Source organism: Sus scrofa, chromosome 6 (assembly GCF_054392235.1).
Source record: "Sus scrofa isolate SSC_HxYL_T2T_F1_AM1 chromosome 6, Sscrofa_HxYL_maternal_Yorkshire_Landrace_v2.0, whole genome shotgun sequence".
Lineage (NCBI taxonomy): Eukaryota > Metazoa > Chordata > Mammalia > Artiodactyla > Suidae > Sus > Sus scrofa.
The window spans coordinates 80048136-80070402 of record NC_139388.1 but is presented as its reverse complement, the minus strand read 5'-3'; the positions used below and the strand labels follow the sequence as shown (position 1 = coordinate 80070402).

General features: G+C 50.7%; 2 protein-coding genes across 15 annotated transcripts in view; one reads left to right on the top strand and one right to left on the bottom strand.

The window, feature by feature from the left end:
- Positions 1 to 1954: 1954 nt before the first annotated feature.
- Positions 1955 to 17919, bottom strand: NECAP2 (NECAP endocytosis associated 2). 9 transcript variants are annotated; one of them, XR_014807136.1, is made up of 8 exons: positions 17803 to 17919; positions 15624 to 15724; positions 12955 to 13059; positions 12790 to 12871; positions 10521 to 11597; positions 6938 to 8609; positions 4644 to 5720; positions 1955 to 3178 (listed from the first exon to the last, which is right to left on the bottom strand). XR_014807136.1 is itself a non-coding variant. In XM_021095419.2 (8 exons), the coding sequence occupies exons 1-8, from the start codon at positions 17892 to 17894 to the stop codon at positions 3130 to 3132; spliced, it is 801 nt and encodes a 266-aa protein (XP_020951078.1). In that variant the 5' UTR covers positions 17895 to 17919; the 3' UTR covers positions 1955 to 3129. The 9 variants fall into 9 exon arrangements, 2 of the variants coding, with proteins under 2 accessions (XP_020951078.1, XP_013854465.1); XR_014807135.1 differs by having other exon boundaries at positions 4644 to 4728; positions 8432 to 8609; XR_014807132.1 differs by having other exon boundaries at positions 5984 to 8609; positions 11489 to 11597.
- A 3403-nt stretch (positions 17920 to 21322) lies between these two features.
- Positions 21323 to 22267, top strand: part of SPATA21 (spermatogenesis associated 21) — a 39191-nt gene continuing 38246 nt past the window's right edge. For 3 of the 6 annotated variants that reach the window (XR_014807126.1, XR_014807125.1, XR_014807123.1), the window contains exon 1: positions 21345 to 21644. The gene's annotated coding sequence lies outside the window, so the exon portion shown is untranslated. Of the gene's footprint in view, positions 21645 to 22267 lie in introns of all 6 variants that reach the window. The other 3 variants (XM_084962986.1, XM_084962985.1, XR_014807124.1) reach the window with 3 other exon arrangements.

The window sequence follows — 22267 nt, the reverse complement described above, 5'->3', positions numbered from 1 at the left end:
GAGAAGGAACATGGCAGTTGGCTTCTTTCAAGCCAGTAGGACAGATGTCACAATGTTATGTAATATAATCATGGCAACGTCTTTTTTTTTTCTTTTTGCCTTTTAGGGCTGTACCCGCAGCATATGGATGTTCCTAGGCTAGGGGTGGAATTGGAGTACAGCTGCAGCCTGCGCCACAGCCACAGCAACGCTGGATCCTTAACCCACTGAACAAGGCCAGGGATTGAACCCGCAACCTCATGGTTCCTAGTCGGATTTGTTTCTGCTGCGCCACGATGGGAACTCCCAATCATGGAAACACCTTGTAGTCTGTCTGCCGCATCTCAGTGTTTCCAAGTCCTCCTGCTATACAGACAGCAGCTCAGGTCTCAAAACCCCTAAACCCAACACCCACCTCCCATATTCATTTAGCCAACCTACACCCCACCAATTTGGAAGCTCCAGTCAAGGGTATAACTGAAGAGATGCCTAGTTGGTACTGAGGGTTCCTTAGCTGGGATTCTGATTGATGGAGCACCAGACTGTCCCCACCCCACACAAACCTCTCAAGGCGCTTTTCAGGAGGGATTTTTTTTTTTTTTCTTTTTACAGCCACACCCTCAGCACATGGAGGTTCCAGGCTGGGGGTTGAATCGGAGTACAGCTGCGGCCTACACCACAGCCACAGCAACGCCAGAGCCAAGCCGAGTCTACGGCCTGCACTGCAGCACAAGGCAATGCTGAATCCTTAACTTGCTGAGCAAGGCAGGTATCGAACCTGCATCCTCAAGGATATTCATCAGATTCATTTCTGCTGTGGCATGAAGGGAACTCCCCGGCCAGATTTTTTGACTGCTGTCTCTTCATCAGCTGCCTTATCATCACCATTATGAATAATGGTTCTGGGGGCATTACCTGATTCTACATCAGGTGATCAAGGTCAAACTCTAGGATGGCCACTTGCCAGTGCTTTACATACCTCGTCTTAACACTTAGGTTATGGAAGGAGCCGGTCTAGGTCTAAAGCCCAGGTCTGTCTCCAGGACCTAAACGCTTACCTTCAAAGTAACATGCTTCTACTTAAGGGTCTCCTGTAAGTCTAAGCTTCTTCTTTTCCAGCCTCCAAGCACGTAGATGGGAATGGAAAATAGACAAGAAAAAAACTGCCTACTCTGGAGACTCCTTTGATGCAATCCCCTTTCCTTATTCAAAGGACACGAGGGAGTTCCCGTCGTGGCGCAGTGGTTAATGAATCCGACTAGGAACCATGAGGTTGCAGGCTCGATCCCTGCCCTTGCTCAGTGGGTTAACGATCCGGCGTTGCTGTGAGCTGTGGTGTAGGTCACAGACGCGGCTCGGATCCCGCATTGCTGTGGCTCTGGCGTAGGCCGGTGGCTACAGCTCCAATTCGACCCCTAGCCTGGGAATCTCCATATGCCGTGGGAACAGCCCAAGAAATGGCAAAAAGACAAAACAAAAACAAAAACAAAAAAACAAAAAACAAAGGACACGAGGATCCTGGGTTCCAACTGCCTCTGTCCTCCTGCATGCTGTTTCCTAGGCCAGAGCGGCCACTTCCACAACCAGCAACAAAAACCATCTCTCCTACAGAACCCACAGGTGGGAAGAGAGCCTTTATCTTATTTTTTGGCCCCTGTACATCCTTACTATTTAGGGAGATGCTTCCACACGAGGTCTTGATGGGAGACACGGGTTCCCTCCCACACTGGAAGGCAAGGAACCCAGAATGTCCCAGAATGGCAGACAGACTGTACTCTTCCAGGTTAATGGAAGAGAAATTACTGGTTGCCTTAGGGCAACAGGGCCAAATTCTCTCATTTTCGCTAATCTGAAACCCTAGCCCCAGACTTTTAAGTCTGGACACACAGTCGGTGGTGAGAGGAGCAGTGAGTCGTGGCATCCGGGAGGGATCAGCAGCCATTCTGCCAGATACAATTCCGTCTCTGACGTACACTGACAGAGAAAAAAATATTTATTTTTTTATCTTAGAAATCTGGTCCCATAAAAAGGTCAGCATTTTTTATCAGTTCATCACCTTGACCCTTTAGAAATCTTTCAATTAAGAGGTAACGTATGTCGATAAAAGCAATTTTAAAGATGTGCTCAGATAAAATTCTCATAAACCAGGAACACAGGCAACCCTAGACTTCCAGCTGCTTCAGAACTGCTTCTGTCATGCACAGTCCCTGAAGGAGAAGAGAAAGCAAGAGCTGTCTGCAGACAAGGCACTTCGGAAACCACCAAGGAGCAAACCCAAGCTGCCAGGAACCACACCGTAAGCCTGTGAATCCAGAGAGCTGCCAATGGACAGGAAGGCCGAACCCCCACCTCCATGAGAACAGCTGCCACTTTCTGGCCCAAATACTGTCCCAGCTGGCTTCCAGTGCCCACCTGGCCTGGCAAGCATGGGCAGCAGGCACATGGCCGAGATAAACACAGCTTCCCAAAGCTCACAGCAGCTCCTGTGGCTGATGGTGAGGAATGCTTTCCGAAGCACCTTGGGGGCCTCCTGCAAGCAGTCCTTTTTGCAAAGACAATGAGTTAGTGCATTTCAGCACATTAGCAAAAGCAAGTATTAAAACATTTTTTAAAAGCTGGTTAATACCCTTGACTTCCTTCCGGACTGTTCAAGCTGCTGCCTATAATCCTGCTAGAATCCCGAAGGAACCCCTCCTCAAAAGGCGCCAGGACTGCAGTGGCTACAGCCAATGGGAGTGCAGAGAGCCCCCTTCCAAACAGTGATCGCAGGACACCCGTAACCCCGGGGAAGGGCTGATCTGAATCCAGGCGACACATTCATTCCCTTCTTTTCCCGGGGCTTGTATTTAATATGGTCATCGTGAGGGAAGAAGCAGTCTCAGTCTTTCTTGTGTCAAGAGGACAGACAGGGACAGGGATCCTGGAACTCTCTCCTCCGGTGTTCCGGTTGCATCCTTGAATCCCAGGAACCACCGTGACACGGTACCAATTTACTGCTTAACGTGCCCAATCTGTCAAGAGAGTTCAGGTAAGGAAGGGAGGAGCGTCATCTCCAAAGAAGAGGCTGGCCAGGGACTGCTTCACCCTCCTTCCTTCAGCCCAGATGAGGTGGCTCCTTTCCAGAAGTTACACGACAGAGTTGTGCTCTGGTCAGAACTGAACCCAGCCGGTGCCTGGCTGAGGCTGGCTGGAAGTCGACCTGTAAAGGTTAGACGAGAAGTGGGAGATTTCAGAGGTTTAAAGATACAAAGCAGGACTTCCCATTGTGGCGCAGCGGAAACGAAACCGACTAGGAACCATGAGGTTGCGGGTTCAATCCCTGGCCTCGCTCAGTGGGTTAAGGATCTGGCACTGCTGTGAGCTGTGGTGTAGGTCACAGATGAGGCTCGGATCCCACGTTGCTGCGGCTCTAGCGTGGGCCAGTGGCTACAGCTCCAATTAGACCCCTAGCCTGGGAACCTCCACATGCCGAGGATGCGGGGCCCTAAAAAGACAAAAGACAAAAAACAAACAAACAAAAAAAGATACAAAGCAGGTAAAATGTGACTTTCTTCAGAAGAAAGAGCTCCAAGAAACCAGCCCCTGAATGTTCTAGAGCAGGGGTCAGCAAACCATAGCCCAGGACTAGACCAAATCTAGTCCCTTGCCTGTTTTTATAAATAAAATTTCATTGGCAGCAGCCACGCTCTTTCATTTATATACTGTCCATGGCTGCTTCTGGGCTCCAAGCACGGCACTGAATAGCTGGAACAGAGAGCACATGGTCTTTGAAGGCTAAACTATTTGCTTCCTGGTCCTTCATAGCAAATGTGTGCTGGGGATTTCCCTTGTGGCTGCAAGTTTGATTCTTAGCCCAGGAACTTCCATATGTTGTGGGCGTGGCCAAAAAGAAAAAAAAAATGTGTGCTGGAGCTTCTGTCATGGTGCAGTGGAAATGAATCTGACTAGGAACCATGAGATTGCAGTTCAATCCCTGGCCTCGCTCAGCGGGTGGAGGATTTGGCGTTGCCGTGAGCTGTGGTGTAGGTCACAGATGTGGCTCGGGTCCTGTGTTGCTGTGGCCGTGGCACAGCCTGACAGCTACAGCTCCGATTCAAGCCCTAGCCGGGGAACCTCCATATGCCGTGGGTGTGGCTCTAAAAAACAAAAAACAAAAAGTGTGCTGATTCCTGTCCTAGAGCTTGTCCACATAACAACTGTGTGATTGGTACTTGGCATCTTTCCATCCTGACCCCAAGTAAAGGCTTGAAACTTTATGGAAGCAGAAAAGGCAGGAGACAGTGCTTGCCTCAGAAGTCCCATGAAGATAGGCCAGGTTAACTCTCAGCCCAGCGTCCTAGGGAAGCTGGCGGGCTGGGGGGTGGGGGCGGAGAGCAGCAGAAGAGGGAGGTCCTGGGCAGAAGCCAGGGTGCTTGGTGAGGTGGTTTAAAAACCAGCAAGAGTTGCATAAGGAGGCTCCAGGCCATCCAGCAGCGGAGAGCAGCGCAACACCTTCACAGAGCAAAATGAGCCACCAAAGTGGACACTCTGGGGCTGTCCCCCAGCTAGCCTGAAAATGTCCAAGTCAGAGCTGTTGCTCCCAATGTCAGAAGGAAGGCATGTGGGGGCAACCCAGGTTTTTAGAGAAACAGCGCTGGCCCCAATCCCACCCAGACCTTCCTCACCCTGTGGATTTGGTAAAGTCTCCCCAGATGTCAGCGGTGGCAGCAGTGGCAGGCTTGGGCTGCGGCCAGGACACAGTGGCACCTCCTATTGATGTCCCCAAGTCCGAAGGGAAGGGAGAGAAGAGACAGGAGTCAGGGACCTCTCTTTCTGGTTGTCCAGTGACCCCAAAATCAGACTCATGATTCCAGGAGGTTGAGAAAGACACACACAGACGTGCTTTGGGGCAGCAAAACACCAAGGAGCAGCTATGTTTCCACTGTCACCTCATGAGCCCTTGAGGGCTCCTGGAGAAAGAGCAGAAGGCCCCGGACAGGTGATGGGGAGGGGTGCCAGCGAGGGCAGCCACACGCCATCTACCACTCGCACCTGAAGGTGGCGTTGTTTTCAACTCTTTATGCTGGAAGTCTGTTTGAAACTTAATCTCCTTCCCTGATCTCTTGCATGAGAATGCCCACTAAGGTCATACAAAGCCCTCAGTCCACTGTCTGGATCAACTAGTTGAGAAACAAGTGTCAGACCCATGCCAAGTCCTGGAAGCCAACTGGTTAGGGGTTGGGGAGAGCCTTCTAGAAGTAACACAGAAGCAGGTATCTCTATGTATATCTTCACTGGGGTGGGTGGCATGATGGGGCAACAGTGCCTGCTTTGTGTTTTCCTAGCACCTCCCCCGTGCTACCAACGGTCCTTTCTGAAGGCCCTGTGCCTGCCACCTTCTGCCTTCCCACCCATTTGCTATTTCTAATCTGCTTTGGGCTGGGAAATGAGATAAAACCAGAGCCTTCAACAGTTGATTTTACAGTTCACCAAGTGCTCAACAGACATTATCTCGTTTCGACCTCACTACAGTCCCTGGGGGGAGATAGGACAGGACCAGCTGTTTGACGGTGCGCAGGTTACTTAGGTCTCAGTCTCCTTATATCTAAAAAGGAGACAGGGTTCAGGCCCTGGCCTCACTCAGTAGCTTGGGGATCCGGCGTTGCTGTGAGCTGTGCTGTGGGTCATAGATGCAGCTTGGATCCAGCGTTGCTGTGGCTGTGGTGTAGGCCTGCAGCTAGGGCTCCAATTCGACCCCTAGCCTGGGAATTTCCATAAGCCACAGGTTTGGCCCTAAAAAAGCAAAAAATAAATAAAATAAAAATAAAGACAGAGAGTTTCTGCTCAGTGGTAACGAATCTGACCAGTATCCATGAGGACGTGCGTTCAATCCCTGGCCTTGTTTAGTGGGTTAAGTATTTGGTGTTGCCATGAGCTGTGGTGTGGGTCGCAGATACGGCTCGGATCCTGCGTTGCTGTGGCCATGGTGCAGCCTGGCAGCTACAGCTCCAATTCAACCCCTAGCCTGGGAACTTCCACATTGCACACACGTGGCTCTAAAAAGCAAAAATAAATAAATAAAATAAAACGGAGACAGTCACAGCGACCACTTCACAGGACTGACTGCTCTGAGGATCAAATAAGGTGATCCATGTGGAAGGCTCAGACCAGGCCCGGCACACAGCGATGATCACCACGCTAATACTAACAAATGGAGAACTTCCGCTGGGTGCTTACAATGCTCCAGGCGTGGTTCCAAATCCTATTCGAGGACTAGCTCATTTGATCCTCACAAGAAACCTGGCTGCAGGTTTCATTACTGTTCTCACCTACAGATAAGAAAACTGAGACACAAAGTAAGGGAAAAATTTCTGAATAGTACACAACTGAAAAGCTAGGATTTGAACTCGGCCAGTCTGGTTTTAGAGCATAAAAAAAGTGCTCAACAAATGTCAGCTATTCATGACTCTTATACCCTTATACCCTGTTTGCAGACATGCTAAATGTCTGTTTTGTACATCAAAACAAAGGCCTTGGGAGTTCCCGTCATGGTACAGCAGAAACGAATCCAACTAGGAACCATGAGGTTGCGGGTTTAATCCCCGGCCTTGCTTGGTGGGTTAAGGATCTGGCGTTGCCGTGAGCTGTGGTGCAGGTCGCAGATTTGGCTCGGATCTGGCACTGCTGTGGCTCTGGCATAGGCTGGCGGCTACAGCTCCAATTCAACCCCTAGCCTGGGAACCTCCATATGCTGCAGGTGCGGCTCTAAAAAGACAAACAGGAGTTCCCGTTGTGGCGCAGTGGTTAACGAATCCGACTAGGAACCATGAGGTTGCGGGTTCGGTCCCTGCCCTTGCTCAGTGGGTTAACGATCCGGCGTTGCCGTGAGCTGTGGTGTAGGTTGCAGACGCAGCTCGGATCCTGCGTTGCTGTGGCTCTGGCGTAGGCCAGTGGCTATAGCTCCAATTAGACCCCTAGCCTGGGAACCTCCATATGCCTTGGGAACGGCCCAAAGAAATAGCAAAAAGACAAAAAAAAATAAATAAATAAATAAAAATAAAATAAAAAGACAAACAACAACAACAAAAAAGGCCTGGAGAGCGGGACTTGGGGCTGTACTTGCAGTATTGCCAGGGCCCAAAACGCTACCTGGCACACAGCAGGGACTCCACACTGGCCATTAAAAATGCACCAGCAACGGAGGGAAGGCCTAAGACAGTGGCTCTCAGACCTCAGTGAGCATACAAATAAATATGCAGATTCCTGCCCCTGTCCCAAAGCAGGTGGCTCTCCCTGAGGGTTCCTCCTGGCAGCCTCCCAGGCTGAGGTGCTCTCCACAGGGCTGAGGTTTGAAGCCTAACCTCCAGGCCAATGTCCACAACCCTTTAAAGGGAAAAAGAAAGCAGGCTTCCCCTTCTGATCCTGCCCTCCCCCCAAGATGCGGCTGAGAACTGTACAGAGAAGGTGGGTACTTCCCGTGCGGCTCACAGTGTAACTACTTGGCACTGCTTCTACGGTGGCTGTGGCGACTCCTCGCTCAGGAACTTCCATATACCTCAGGTGCGGCCACTTACTTAGGAAAAAAAAAAAAGGAAAGAAAAAAGAATAGTGACAACCCCCAGTCTGGGGAAGGCCAGGAGCATCAGGCTGGGCCAGGCAGGTGGGGTGGGGACATCCAGGGATGAGGCTGGCATCCCAGCACTGATAGAGGCTGGCCGTAGGCATTAACTTCTGGAATCCCAGGTCCCCAAAAGGCACTCCTCACACCCTGGAACAAGCACCTGCGCAGCTTCCTGGGGGCGCGGCCGCTCAGCTTTCCAGCACCTGCCAGTCTCACTGAGGAGCTTGCTTCAAGCCACATCTCCAATTTTATGTATGTATTTATTTATTTATTTCAATTTTATTTCCTACTACTCACCTTGGAATACTTAGACTGTCCCCATCTCCCTAAACACACCAAGTATTTAAAACTTAAAAGTCTGGAATGCCAGGTGTCCCCTGCCCCAACCTCCTCCCTTCAAGGGCCAGTTCGACGCCACCTCTTCCGTGAAGCCTCCCCAGATCACGTTGCTGGCAGTGAGCCTGGGCCCCACACATTCAGTCTTTGTGCCCATGAGTCCTCTTTCCTTCTAGACTGAGCTCCCTGTGAGCAGAGACCATGTCTCCACCACCTACGCACTCGCTCAGTGAGCCGCCTCTGAGAAGCAGGAACCCACAAGCTGATGATTTCACAGCAGCAAATGAGCTGCAGCCCCTGCCCATCAGGGGAGGACAGAGGCTCAGAGGGCTGAGTGGTGGGAAGAGAGGAAGCCCTTACCCCATGCGGGCAGGACCAGCTCTATGGCGCCCACCTTCCAGTTTGTCACTCACAGGTACCGAGTGACCAAGAGGTGTGAGCAAAGGAGGGAAAGCCACAGGGCCCCAGCCGCCAGGAAGAGGAACCCAGCAAGCAGAGTCACCTCTGAACACTGACCTGAACTGGGAACAACTGCTGGCTGGATCACAGAGCCCCCCACGGACAAGTGCTCCCCAGGGTGCGCAGTCAGGGTAGAGGTTCTCCCCCCCGGGGGAGGGGGAAGCAGGCTCAGGCCTCCTGTGCTGGCGGGCCGGGCTCGGGGAGTCCCAGCTGCTCCTTCCTTCTTCTTCATGTTCTAAGGAGAGGGGAGGAATGCGAATCAGTCAGCTCCGCCAGAGTCCCACTGCTACTGGGGTCAAGGTGACTTCCAGGCCCCACACATCTGTGCCACCAAGAGATGGTCAGGCGCTAGCCTCCCAGCACTCTCCCGGCTATGGGCTATATTCAATGCATCACAAATAACTTCCCAAAGTGTAACTGAGGGAGTTCCCCTGGTGACCTGGCGGTTAAGGATTCGGTGTTGTCACTGCTGTGGCTTGGGTTCTATCCCTGGTTCGGGAATTTCCACATCTGCAGGCGTGGACACACCCACACACACCCACACACACGGAGTTCCCATCATGGCTCAGCGGTTAACGAACCTGACTAGCATCCATGAGGACGTGGGTTCAATCTCTGGCCTCGCTCAATGGGTTAAGGATCCAGCGTTGCCGTGAGCTATGGTGTAGGTTGCAGATGTGGCTCAGATCTGGTGTTGTCATGGCTGTGGCGTAGGTCAGTGGCTACAGCTCCGATTGGACCCCTAGCCTGGGATCCTCCACATGCCATGAGTGTGGCCCTAAAAACACCAAAAAACGAAACAAAACAAAACACCTCAGCACCCGACTTTATTAATCATCAGGGAAATGCAAATCAAATATAATGAGGAGCTCCCTTGTGGCACAGCAGGTTAAGGATCCAGCATTGTCACTGCAGTGGCCCAGGTTGCTGCTGTAGTGTGGGCTTGATCCCTGGCCTGGGAACTTCCACATGCCATGGGCATGGCCAAAACAAAAACAAAAAGAAACAAAAATCCACAATGACATAGCGCTGCACATCCATCAGAATAGCTAAGCACAGACAAGGGTACGGAGCAACGGGAAGAGTCCTGTGCTTCTGGCAGAAGTGTAAACTGGGAAAGCCTCTTCAAAAAACTGCTGGAAAGAATCTTTAAAGCTAAGCATTTGAACTGACACCCCTGCCAGTCCACTAGTACAGAGACCCAAGAGAAAGGCACACACGGGCACCAAGAGACTTACATTCGAACATTCACAGAGGCACTACTTGTAACAGCCCCAAACTAGAAGCCCCCCACATGCCCACCGCCAGTTAAATGGAGAGATAACAGGACACATGAGGGAATGGCACCATGGCGAGAAGCACAGGCGACAGTGTGGCTGCGCTCGCCAGGACTACATGAGGGAAGGAGTCAGACACAAGAGTATGAAGCACATGATTCAATTACTTAATCCTCCAAAACTAAACCTAGGCGTTCCCTTCATGGCACAGGAGGTTAAGAACCTTACTGCAGTGGCTCAGGTTGCTGAAGAGGCCCAGGTTAGGTCCCTGGGTTGGCACAGTGGGTTAAAGGGATCCGGTGTTGCCGCAGCTGCGGCTTGGATTCAATCCCTGGCCCAGGAGCTCCCCTACGCTGTGGGTGCAGCCGTAAAATTAAAAAGAAAATAAAAAAAACAAAAACAAAACCTCACGTGTTCAAAGTCAGGGGAGTGGTCACTCTATCACGTGGAAAGGGGCAGGAGAGGGGCTCCCAGAGTACTGACACTCTTCCGCTCTGTGTCTGGGTAAATCTGGTTTTTAAAAATTCACTGAGTTTTGCATTTACAATGCATACACTTTTCTGGATGCATATTATACTTCAACCACACATTTCAACACAAAAACCTGAACACGAAGGTGAATAAGAAACCAGAGCAGCTACAAAGATGAAGAGGACACAGCTCCCGCCTTGTCAGAGAGCAGCAGCTTCATCAAATGCCCAGACCACAGCCCGAGGTCTAAAGCCCTCAGAGACCTCGCTGAGTCCAGCTGTGCGGGGTATTTCTAGCTCTCTGACCCTGGGCAAGCCCCTCGACCTCTCTACACCTCGTTTCCCCACTGGCAAAGGGGAGAGAGTTTAATTCACATGACAAGGACCTAAAAATGCTACCTGGCACACAGCTGCTGCTCATTAAAGGTTAGTTTCCTCCTGGCAAGACCAAGATGCTCATCCCAACCGGTCCGCCGGCTATGACCTGGATTTCCTCTTAAGGGCCAGCTGGCCCACTTCGAGGGGCCCAGACCATCACCAGCATGAAGCAGAAAAGAGGAGAAAGAGATGGTAAGCAAACAGGAAGAGCATCATATTAGGGTTAGAAAGTTTCTTCAGAAAACAAATCCACTGGGTTCTCATTTCCCCCAAATCCTTCCAACGCCACCCTGCAGCCAAGCAAAGGCCAAGTCTTAGCAGCCAAGCCCAGCACAACCCTTACTCTCAACAGGAGCGAACGGGGGAAAGCCAGACGCAGGGCAGCTCTGGACGAAGACACAGGGAGCCAGGACATGACCACCAGCAGAAGGTGCCCGTGACTCCCAGTGCCCACCCTTGACACTTTCCAGCCCAGAGAGCTGCCAAGCCATCCTTAGCCAAGGCACAAAGCAAGACGCAGCGTGAGATGAGTGCACTGACCCCTGCCCCTAACAGCCAGGACAGAAACACTGGCTCTGGCAGGAAGCAACTGATGTTTCTCAACTCAGAGGCTTTGCATGTGCTGTTCCCTCTGCTTGAACCACCCTTTGACCCTTCTTTCCTTGGTGACAGGTTGCTTCTTCCAGGAAGCCTTCCTTGGTTTCCCCCACTCCCAACTTAGGGCTGCAGCCCCTCTGGGAGCTCATGGCACTGAGGACATCCCTGGGCTGTAGAACCAGCCTGGCAGGTTGTAACCACACCTTGACTCCCCCGACCCCGGCTTGACTCTGAGCTCTATGATGGAAGAGTCTTCTCATTCACCCCCAGCATAGTACCTGGCACCGGGTAGCTGCTCAATAACATGTGCCAAACTGTTAGAAAAGAGTGAGACAGGTTCCAGGCCGGGCTTGGTGTGGTGACCAATGCAGCCGAGCGAGGTTGGGACTCACCGCAATGTTGAGCTTGATGGTCTGGCCCTCCTTGAAGCTTAGGTCCAGCTTGGGGCCTTGGTCTGGGTTCTGGGCTTGTTTTGCAAATTCACACTGCTGCTTCACCCATCTGGGGAGAGGGCAGGAAGGCAAAGGTGAGGAAAAGGTGAGGTGTCCTGCATCCAGGCACTCACGTCACCCCTACCTGCCACCGGTCCAGGATGAGGCCTTTACTGCACTGGGGCAGTAGACACCAAGCAGCTTGAGAGTCAGACCTGGATTCAAAACCTGGCTGTGACACGTAACCAGCTGCATGAACGTCAGTTTTCTTATCGGCAAAATGGGATGATAATTCTCTATGCCTTAAAGACTGCTATGAAAATGCCACGAGATCATTTAGGTAGAAGGTCCTGGTTTTCAAGAAACCTGAGAACCTGGTTTCTCCTCAGCAGGTGGCATGAAAACTAAGACAAGATCTCAACACCTCCCAAGGGCTTATAAGGTAGATGGGGGAACAAGACAGACACCCAGGCGTTCCCACTGTGGCTCAGCAGTAATGAATCCGACTAGGAACCATGAGGTTGCGGGTTTGATCCCTAGCCTCGCTCAGTGGGTTAAGGACCTGGCGCTACCGTGAGCTGGGTGTAGGTTGCAGACTCAGCTCAGATCTGCTGTGGTTCTGGTGCAGGCCGGCAGCTATAGCTCCGATTGGATCTTTAGCCTGGGAACCTCCATATGCCATGGGTGTGACCCTAAAAAAAAGACAAACAAAAAACAAAAGATGCCCAGGAAGGAGCAAGAAAATGGTCCCCCAGCCTCCACAGAGCATTCCTCCAGCAGCCACCCAGAGCAGAGAAGAGCCAGAGGCGCCCACGTGAGCAGCGGCACACTCCCTACTTGCTGGCAGCCAGAGGTGCGGTCCTGCAGATGGTGGGGGAGCAGTCCTTCCTGCCCTTTTAGGTTCAGAAAGGGACTGCCAGGCTGTGCCCTGAGGGAGCACCATGTATCACACCAGGGAGGAAAGGACCAAGAAAGTTCCAGAGGAGCCTGACATTGACCCTGATTGCTCAGGGGCCTGGTGAGGGAAGAGATGTTGACAGCTCCAAGGCTGGGCCAGCTGACTGGGGAGGCAGAGGTGGGCCAGGAAAAGGAGACGACTTCAAAGCAGGAGTGCGGACTGGCAGAGCACAGAGAAGGCCATCTGCCCTGAAGGAGAAGTGAGTTTTCCCGAGGCTCTGCAAGCAGACAGACCACACGCAACCACCTGGGCACCCGAACCTGGGAGATCACTCTGCCCAGGGGAACGGGGAGGAACCACTCACTTGAAATGGTCCTGCAAGGCAACATTGAAGTCAAAGGCGTCACCTCGGTCCCCGAAGCCAATTCCAATAAATGCCCGTCGCCCTGGGGGACAACACACGATCAATCCCACTTTCCAGAGGCAGGGGAAACCTCTCAGAGGACGAGGCGCCCAGTCCCATGCGTACCATTTCCGTCTTCAATGCGGATAACGAAGTACCTGCTGGAATCCGTCACACTCTCCACCGCTGTGCCAGGAAACTGATCCACAGGGGCCTGAGCAAAAAGCTCCCCTGAAAACAAAGGTGAGGGTGAGTCTTAAGCCCCTGGCAGCCTCTTCCTACCACACTACTGGGGCCTTTTTCCTGCGAGGCAGATAGGCAAGCCCTCCTCTAGGATCCTCCTCAAAGGGAACACACAGGAACATAACCAGGGAAAGGTTTAAGTCAGAGACAGCGGACAGGTCAGATCCAGCTCAGTTTTAATGTTCAATTTAATTGCTAATGTTTCAAAATCAAGTTACACACGAAATAATTCCGATTTCTGGAGCTCCCTCTGTGGCACAAAGGGATCAGTGGCATCTTGGGAGCGCTGGGACACAGGTTTGATTCCTGGCCCGGCGGGTTAGGGATTCAGCGTTGCTGCAGCTGCTTAGGTCACCAAGTGTGGCTCAGATCTGATCCCTGGTCCAGGCACTCCATATGCCACGAGGTGGCCAATTAAAAAAAAAAAAAAAATCCAGATGTCTGACTCCTCTTAAAATCAAAAGATTTAGCAACACTGGCCGGCATTTCCACATGAGAATGATGAATTGGAGCTGCTGGTCACCCTTTCACGTTAACTGTCTCACCCTGAGGGCCCTGGTTCAGGCATATCATACCTTCAAAAAAGGCCTGGTCCCTGAGGCAGGACTCCATCGGGGCAGGTGAACTCAGTGCAGAGGCTTTTTGCACTCACAGAAGAATATGAAACTGGCTGATTTAATCTAATCTCAGGACAAGAATGACTGCTTTCAAAAGGCGCTCTTGCAAATTGCACCCCCTTGTCCACTATGGCTCTCCAGGTGCCCGTAACACACACCTTCTCACCTTCTGAAAGCACTTACGACTCAGTCATTTTCTCACGTGCTGATCTCTGGTGATACATAAGTACTTAATCAAATAGTCTCTACTGAATCCTTCGTTTCAGAGGTGACTGGGTAATCAAGGCTGAACTGAATCCAAACAGTGGACCAAGTTTGTAGCTTCTTGTTAATTCCTCTGCCCCCTCTAGTTTGCTACCTGGGGATCTGGGATCCACCTGGATGCCTTCAGCCTAGAGCAGTGGTTCTCAATCATAAGTGATTTGGCTTTCCCTTCCACCAAAGGGAAATCTGGCAAACTTGGTGACTTTTTTTTTGCCACACCCATGGCATATGGAAGTTCCTGGGCCAGCAACTGAATCCGAGCTGCAGCTGTGACCTGTGCCACAGATGTGGCAATGCTGGATCCTTAATCCACTGTGCCACAGTGGGAACTCCAGATTTGGTGACATTTTTGATTGCCACAACTTGGAGGGTATACTGGCATCTAGTAGTTAGAGGCCAAGGATGTTGTTAAACAGCTTAAATGTGACTTAGACCACAGCACTCAATGGCCCCAAATGTCACTAGAGCTGAGGCTGAAACACTTCAGTCTAAAGTGACTGGAAAGTGAAACACAAATACGACTTAGTGGGCATGACCCCAAGCTGCAGGTGAGGCGCAGCTTTGAGCAGTGGCTGTTACACCAGGTGGTCACCTTAAAGTCAGTCCCCAAGACTCCCCAGAGATAGGTGCTGTCATTCCTCTGTGATGCCATCTGGAACACCCCAGCAAATCTCACAGAGTTCTCTGGCCTAGCCACAGCAGCTGTCCCTTCAAACTCCTTTGCCACCAATGCTCAATCGTGCTCAAAACAAATCAACACTCTGGGTCATCTTGCATTTGGTGACAAAGCATGTGGATAAATACATGCTTGCTTTGTATTTCCAACAATCTTGTGAAGCAGAAGCTCATGTGATCCCCACTTCACCAACAAGGAGGCCAAGGTGCCAGAGGTCATGTGGCTTGCCCAAGGTCCCACAGCTCAGACACGAGATGCCACTCTGAGAAGAGGCAGCCAGTTTTGCCCACGCCTCTGCAGTTCCACTTTATTTGCTCCACAAAGGAAAATCTCTACACATTAGAAAAAATAAATGACTGAAAGCTGGGACATCTTACCGCACCAATCCCTGCTCTGGGTGGGCATGTGTGTGTGTGGGCAGGGGGATCGGGGCTACCGCAGACCATGTTGCCCTCCACTCACCCAGAGGCACTGGGGCTGCAGGACTTCCGGAGCGATTTCACCAAAGGTGACAACTGCCAGCTGACCCCAGCACAGCCCATCTTGGCTTCTCTCACCACAAAAGAGCTGAGAGGGCAGTTTCCAGCTCTTTCAGTTAATAGGTGTGGTCAGTCTGGGAAGTTACCAGTTAGCCGATAAGCAGGATTCCCGAGGAAGAAGCTGAGCTCAGCAGCAGGGGGCTGGGCGTCTTCACCCAGCTTATCTTCCAGGGCTTCCTATGTGGACCAACCCGCAGGTCTTTTCTCCCTGGCCTCCAAAATTAGTATTTTCTTAAGGACATCCAAAGAACATGTGCCTGACAGGAAATACTCCCTTTTAAACTGAAGGTCGGGGGAATGGAGGTGGCTTATAAGGACACCCAGGCCTTTGAATTTCAGGACAGGGTCCCACGGTCCCTGGGTGGCTTGGCCTGGCCAGGCCTGGGCTGCCTCTCCCTTCACAAAGTGGGAGGTCTGAGACCTCAGCCCCTCCTCGCAGGCCTCCCTTGCCTTTACCTGAGGTCCTGTCCTCGAGCTTGATGTAGGCCACCTGCCCTTTTGCAGTGATCCGCAGCCGGCCACTCCATGATGGCTGGTCCAGCTGCCACTCCGAAGCCCTACAGGGACAAAAGCCATTGTGCCTCTGCCAGAGGCTCCTGCTGGGGACGGGAATGGGAAGGGCATGCGGGCTGCCTGCTCTAGACCAGGGGCTGGCAAACTTTTACACGATCTCTGTCCCAGCTACTCACTCTGCTGCTGCAGAGGGAAAGCCGTGACAGTGCATGAAACTGTCGATGCTTTAAGTATTTTAACCAAATATTTTCTACGGAGCATGACTATGTTTCAGTGAAACTTTACGGACAGTCTGAATTGCAAAAATCATTCTTAGCTTGTGAGCCAAAAAAAACCACAGTGGGTCATCGTTTGCCAACCCCAATTCTAGATTATAGAGACCTTCTCTGGAGCAGGATTCCAGTTTTCCTTCTGTAAAGCAAGCAGCTACTGGGACACATGATTTGTTTAAGACTCTGTCAGGCTGTGGTGGTCAGAGTGATCTTTTGGGACCACTGAGACCACTGTGGAAGAAAAGAGAGAAGAGAGCAACAGGACATATGAGCAAAGTGAATGAGTGTTCAAGAAACATATTCTCAAAGGTATCCCAAGAAGAAATAAACCAAGGAAACCATGGACCGATCACAATGGCCCCTTTTGGCTCCTTTAAAGCATAAACGTGACATTTTAGTTCTAAGAAGGAGCTCAGTAAAGCCCCCAAAGAGCAAAAACCTCGGGTGTTTCCAAGAGGCTTTTCTTGGAAGTCCCTAAGCATATGCCAGGACTCGGAAAGACACCATACTGTGGACGCAGGTTGTTTTGAAGTCCACACAAACGCAGAGGCTCGACTCACAAGTCAGCAGACTCAGTTTCAGTTCCTCTTCCCGGGGCAAGAGGCCTTAGACTCAAGGGGGGCAGAGCTCTAAGGCTGAAGTGCAGGGGCTGGCAGTGTCCTCTAAGTCAACATGGCCAGCCCTAACATTTGGTAACTTTGATCCCTGGGGGACCAAGAAGGACCAAACTCATCCTAAGGAAGGGGATGGGGGGTAGACGACCATCCCTGGTTTGGTGGCCCATATCCCGTTTGACGACAGAAAGCAAATACGCGTTTGTTGTTGTTGCTACCGTTGCTTTCATATTTTTAAACTATGTCGTGGATGCCAAAGGTCTTCAAGAACACGTCTGTTCACCATAAAATCAGTATGAGCCCGTGTTAACACAACTGGAAAGTAATGAGAGGCCAGGTAGGTGGACACTCCATGGTCGTTGTGGCACAGGCCAATCCGGTCTTTCCAAATAACTTGGACAAACACTGTCTTCAAGAACCCCATCCACCACCTCCCTCCCACCCCGCCCCACTCCCAGTGGCACAAAATAGCCATAGACCGGGTTGTCTGTATCAGGTACATCTTTTTTTCTTTTAATATTTTTCTTCTTTTGATACATGGTGACAACATGTAAACAACACAAAAAGGTAAACAAGGAAAGGACGTCTCCTTCCACCCCCACCCCCGCCCCACCCCTGTTGTTCTCCTTGGGCCAGTTTCCTGTCTTCCCTGCCACATACCCTACATCCACAAATACTTATGTATTGATTTGGCTCAGGTGAACATTTCACCAGACAAATGTGGATGGATTCCTCCCAAGTGCCACAGGCTGTGATAACGGCTGGGCTTCGCGCCAAGGAAGAGTCCTTGGGCTTTCAACGTCAGCTCTCCGGGACGGGTCCTTGGGGCGGTTCGGGGCTCCCTTCCTTCCCCTCGGGGTTTCTGCCACGGATGGGGCCCCTCCCTCTTAAGCCTTTTCAGGGATCCCTTCAAGGCCATCAGCGCTGGAAAATAAACGTCTATGACACCACCACTCCTGACCACGTTTAGGGGCCCCAACAGCCCACCGGCGTCCCCCAGCGCTAGACACGGCTTTCATGCCTTCCCCACGGCCGGGAGCCCCGTGCGTCGGACTGAGACAGCCGAAAAGTCTGGGTCCCCCTCCCTGCTCTGGCCTCGAACTGGAAGAAACCTCAGCATTACTTCCCCCCTCCTCCCAATAGCCTGGAACTTCCTCAGCTCCCATAGGGGGGCGTGTCGGGGAGGCAGGGATGGGGTTAGGCTGTGACCAGCCTGGCCCGGCGGCGGGTGGTCACCTGTAACCACGGTTGGTGGCCCGCGGCGGGATGCGGTAGACGTGCACCTCAGGCTTGACACAGAGAACCGACTCGTAGCCTCCTTCCTCCATCTCGACGCCGGGAGACCGCGGGACTTCCGGCTCCTTCCCCGCGGCGGGGAGGAAGCCGCGCGACTCTATGACCCGCCTCGGGCTAGAGAGGCAGTTCGTGCACCTCAGCGGTTCGTCGCCCGCGCGCCCTCTGCTGGAGGCCCTGGCTCAAGACATGCGGCGGACAGACACAGGCATCTATCACAAGAAGACAAGGGCTGTCTGGAGGACTGCAGAGAAAATTCAATACAGAACCCACTGCAATCCGTTGTCTCATTGTCATCCCTATCACCTCCAACCTAGCGTCCAGTTGGTTGAGATTCAAAGCTGTAGCTACCTAGACAGCTCACCCTAACACCTCTGGGTTCTCCCAGACTTTGCTTCCTTCTGCTCTTCCTGGATGTCCTCCCATCATCTGACCCTGTAAAACATGATTGAGGCTCTTTCTTCTAGAAAAATCCTTACCTGACCCACCAGCAAAGTGCAATGTCCCTACTCTGCCACCCTTATCCTAGCCCATATGTGAGGGAGTTCTCATTGTGGCTTAGAGGTAAAGAAATGGACTAGTATCCAGGAGGATGCAGGTTTGATCCCTGGTTTTGCCCAGTGGGTTAAGGATCTGGCGTTGCCATGACCTGTGGCATAGGTTGCAGACGTGGCTCGGATCCTGCGTTGCTGTGGCTGTGGTGTAGACTGGCAGCTGCAGCTCCAATTCGACCCCTAGCGTGGAAACTTCCATATGCCGTGAGTGCAGTCCTGAAAAGCAAACAAACAAACAAAAAAAGTATCTTGGTCTTAACTTGGATTTCTCACAGAATGTGATAGGAGATACAATGTCTAATCAGAGTCAAATTCTCAAAATCCTGTATCATCCTTTACAATTCTCTCATTCATTACACAAGTATATAATTCAGTGCTTATAATATGCCAGATCCTATGTGAGGCACAGCTGATCGCAAATCTTTGGTTCACTGAATGCTCCCAAATTTTCTCCATCTCTTTCTTCCCTCTACTCTCTCTCTCCCCCTGCCCTTTTTACTCACTCTAGGTAAGCTGTTTATTACAGGATTGGTCTATTGTCTTAAGTTTTAAAAAACTATTGTGATAAAATATACATAACCTTGGAGTTCCCATCGTGGCCCAGCAGTAACGAACTTGACTGGTATGTATGAGGATGTGGGTTCGATCCCTGGCCTTGCTCAGTGGGTTAAGGATCTGGCCTTGCTGTGAGCTGTGGTGTAGGTCACAGAGGCAGTTCAGATCTGGCTTTGCTGTGGCTGTGGTGTAGGCCGGCAGCTGCAGCTCTGATTGGACCCCTAGCTTGGAAACTTCTATATGCTGCAGGTGCAGCCCTGAAAAGCAAAAAACAAACAAACAAAAATAACAAACTACCATTTAACCATTTTAAGTGTCTAATTCAGCAAAATTAAGTACATTCACAATGTGATATAACTATCACTACTGTCTATTTCCAGAACTTTTCATCATCCCAGACGGACACCCTATACCCATTAAGCAAAAAACCTCATTTTTCCTGCTACCCCCAGCCTCTGGGAATCTGTTTTACTTCCTGTATATGAATTTGCCTGTTCCAAATACTTCATATACTTAGAATCATGCAGTATTTGTCCTTTGAGTCTGATTATTTCACTTAGTTTAATTGTTTTCAAGGTTTATCCGTGCTGTAGCCTGTATCAGAATTTCATTCACTTTAAAGGCCGAACGTTATTCCATCCTATGGTGTGAAAGAGTTAATAAACAGAAACTTCCATTAAATAGAGTCAAGAGACCAGAATGGGGAGTTCTCACCCCTTGAGATGATAATAGAATCTAACAGGAAGAGGAAAGATTCCCCCTCTTCCCCAGCAAGGACTCAGCCAATGAAGTCATGAAGTGTGTTTACTGTAGCCCTCTTTTCCCGGACTTCCTTTTTCCCCTCTATAAGGGTTCTGCTTCCCCTGCCCTGAGGGAACTTGGCACATGGCTGGCCATGTTTGCAAGCCCTGAGTTGCAATGTTCTGCTGATCTCATGTAAACCCATCTTTGCGGGAAAATTCCAGCTGTCTATTTATTTCAACAATGGATACACCACATTGTGTTTACTCATTTATCTATTGGTGGACATTTGGGTTGTTTCCACCTTTTGGCTATTGTGAATAATGTTGCAGTGAACACTGGTGTATAAATATGTGTTCAGGTCGATGTTTTCAAGTCTCTGGAATATACATCCAGCAGGGGATTTGCTGGCCCACACAGTAATTCTACGTATGGATTTTTGAGGACCTACTGAACTGTTTTCCACAGCCAGCTGCATTTTACATTTCCACCAGCCATAAGCAAGGATACTGTGTTCTCCATGTCTCTTTCTGTTCTATAGGTAGATTCATTTGTGCCATATATATATATGTATTTTTTTTTGCCTTTTTTTTAGGGCCACATCCGCAGCATATGGAGGTTCCCAGGCTAGGAGTCCAATCGGAGCTATAGCTGCTGGCCACAGCCACAGCCATGCCAGATCCGAGCCGTGTCTGCGACCTACACCACAGCTCACGGCAATGCCAGATTCTTAACTCACTGAGCGAGGCCAGGGATTGAACCCACAACCTCGTTTCTGCTGCACCACTCGGGAACTCCCATTTGTGCCCCATTTTAGGTTCCAAATATAAGTGATATCACATGGTATTTGTAAAGAGCTAAACTTGGGGAGTTCCTGATGCGGCTCAGTGGTAACGAATCTGACTAGCATCCATGAAGACGCAGGCTTGATCCCTGGCCTTGCTCAGCAGGTTAAGGATCTGGCATTGCCGTGAGTCATGGTGTAGGTCGCAGACATAGCTTGGAACCTGCATTGCTGTGGCTGTGGCGTAGGCCCAGCAGCTACAGCTCCGATTTGACCCCTAGCCTGGGAACCTCCACAGGCTAAAAAGTCAACATAATAAAAGCTAAACTTTGAGAGCGTGTCCACCATCAAGACGGAGTCCCATTACTTCCTCTCAGGAAGCCAAGCCCCGTGAAGATGGTCCACAGTGATGTTTTGGGCCTCCTCGTGTGGCTGCCCAGGCAGGGAACCTTTCTCTCATGAACCTTCCAAGGGAAGGCTCACTCCGTGCCAGGAGGTGGCCAGGTCTTATAAAGTGTTCCGAGCACTTTCGGTTCAGTTCAGTCTAACAAAGATGGGCGTTGAGCATCTTGGCGCTGAGTGCCACCGAGATGAGGTCCACCCAGCTCCTGCCTTCATGGAACTAACAAACTGGAGGAGCCAGAGAGAGAAAAAAAAAATCATTTGTAATGAAGAATGAAAAGTGCCACGATGGAAGAAATCCACAGGGGTGTGTGGGAGCGAAGAGGAGAGAGACGCCACGCAGCCTGGGCGCAGTCAGGGAAGGCTCTCTGGAAGAGGCTTACCTTGACGAAATAATGCCCGTAAGGTAGGCGGGGCAAGGATTGTTATCCTGGTTGTGCAGTGGAGCCACTGAAACAGTCACCAGTCTGGGGAACCTACACTGCCCTCTAGCGGCGGGAGGTCAGATAGCCCCTTGCCTTACTCTCAAACCCCAGCCACGTGGTTAGACATGCCTGATGCATCTCTAAACTTCTGCTGCCACCGGAAATAATTGGACCTCCTGGCTATTCCCAGGTTAACTACATTATTTACCAAACGAACTCAATTCAACGCAACAGGCAGAGTATCGGCTCAGAGAGAGCCCATCCCGTTTGTGAGGAGGTGACATGGGTGCAAAGTCTCGCTGTGATTGATCCAGCTTCTTTCGGGTAGGTCCAGGGCCAAGGTGGGAGTTTGATGTGAGCAGCTTCCCTTGGTGGCTTCCAGAAATACATATTTTAGGTTACTTATCATCCTTTTGTGCTGTATTTCCCTGCCATCATAGACATTTCAAAGAGAAATTCCCTCATTTCTCAGATAGGGAAACCACTTACGAAAGGGCATTTGAAAATAAAACAATCTTGGGAGTTTCTGTTGTGGCTCAGCAGGTTAGGAACCCAACTAGTATCCATGAGGATGGGGGTTTGACCCCTGGCCTCACTCAGTGGATTAAGGATCTGGCATTGCTCTGGCTGTGGTGGAGGCAAATATACGCTGCAGGTGAGGCAGTAAAAAAAAAAAAAAAATCTTAAAAAAGAATAAACTTGGCAGACTCACACTTCCCAATTTCAGTACTTACTACAAAGCTATAATAATCGATGAAGTATAGTAGTGGTATAAGGGTAGATCATAGATCAGTGGAACAGAAGTGAAAGTCTAGAAATAAATCCTCACATTTATAGCCAGTTAACATCTCATAAATGTGCCGAGACAGTTCAACTGACAAAGAATAGTCTTTTCAACAAATGGCGCTGGGATGAGATTTCCATGTTCCACAAACAAAAGAATGATG

Bases quoted from the DNA above. Each gene is read 5' to 3' on its own strand.
- NECAP2 (XM_021095419.2), bottom strand. From the start codon at position 17,894: ATGGAGGAAGGAGGCTACGAGTCGGTTCTCTGTGTCAAGCCTGAGGTG. The intron at 15,725-17,802 runs GTGACCACCCGC...TTGTCCCTGTAG, and splicing joins GCCACCAACCGTGGTTACAG to GGCTTCGGAGTGGCAGCTGG. The intron at 3,179-4,643 runs GTGAGGAAGGTC...TAACCTTTACAG, and splicing joins GACTTTACCAAATCCACAGG to GTCGACTTCCAGCCAGCCTC.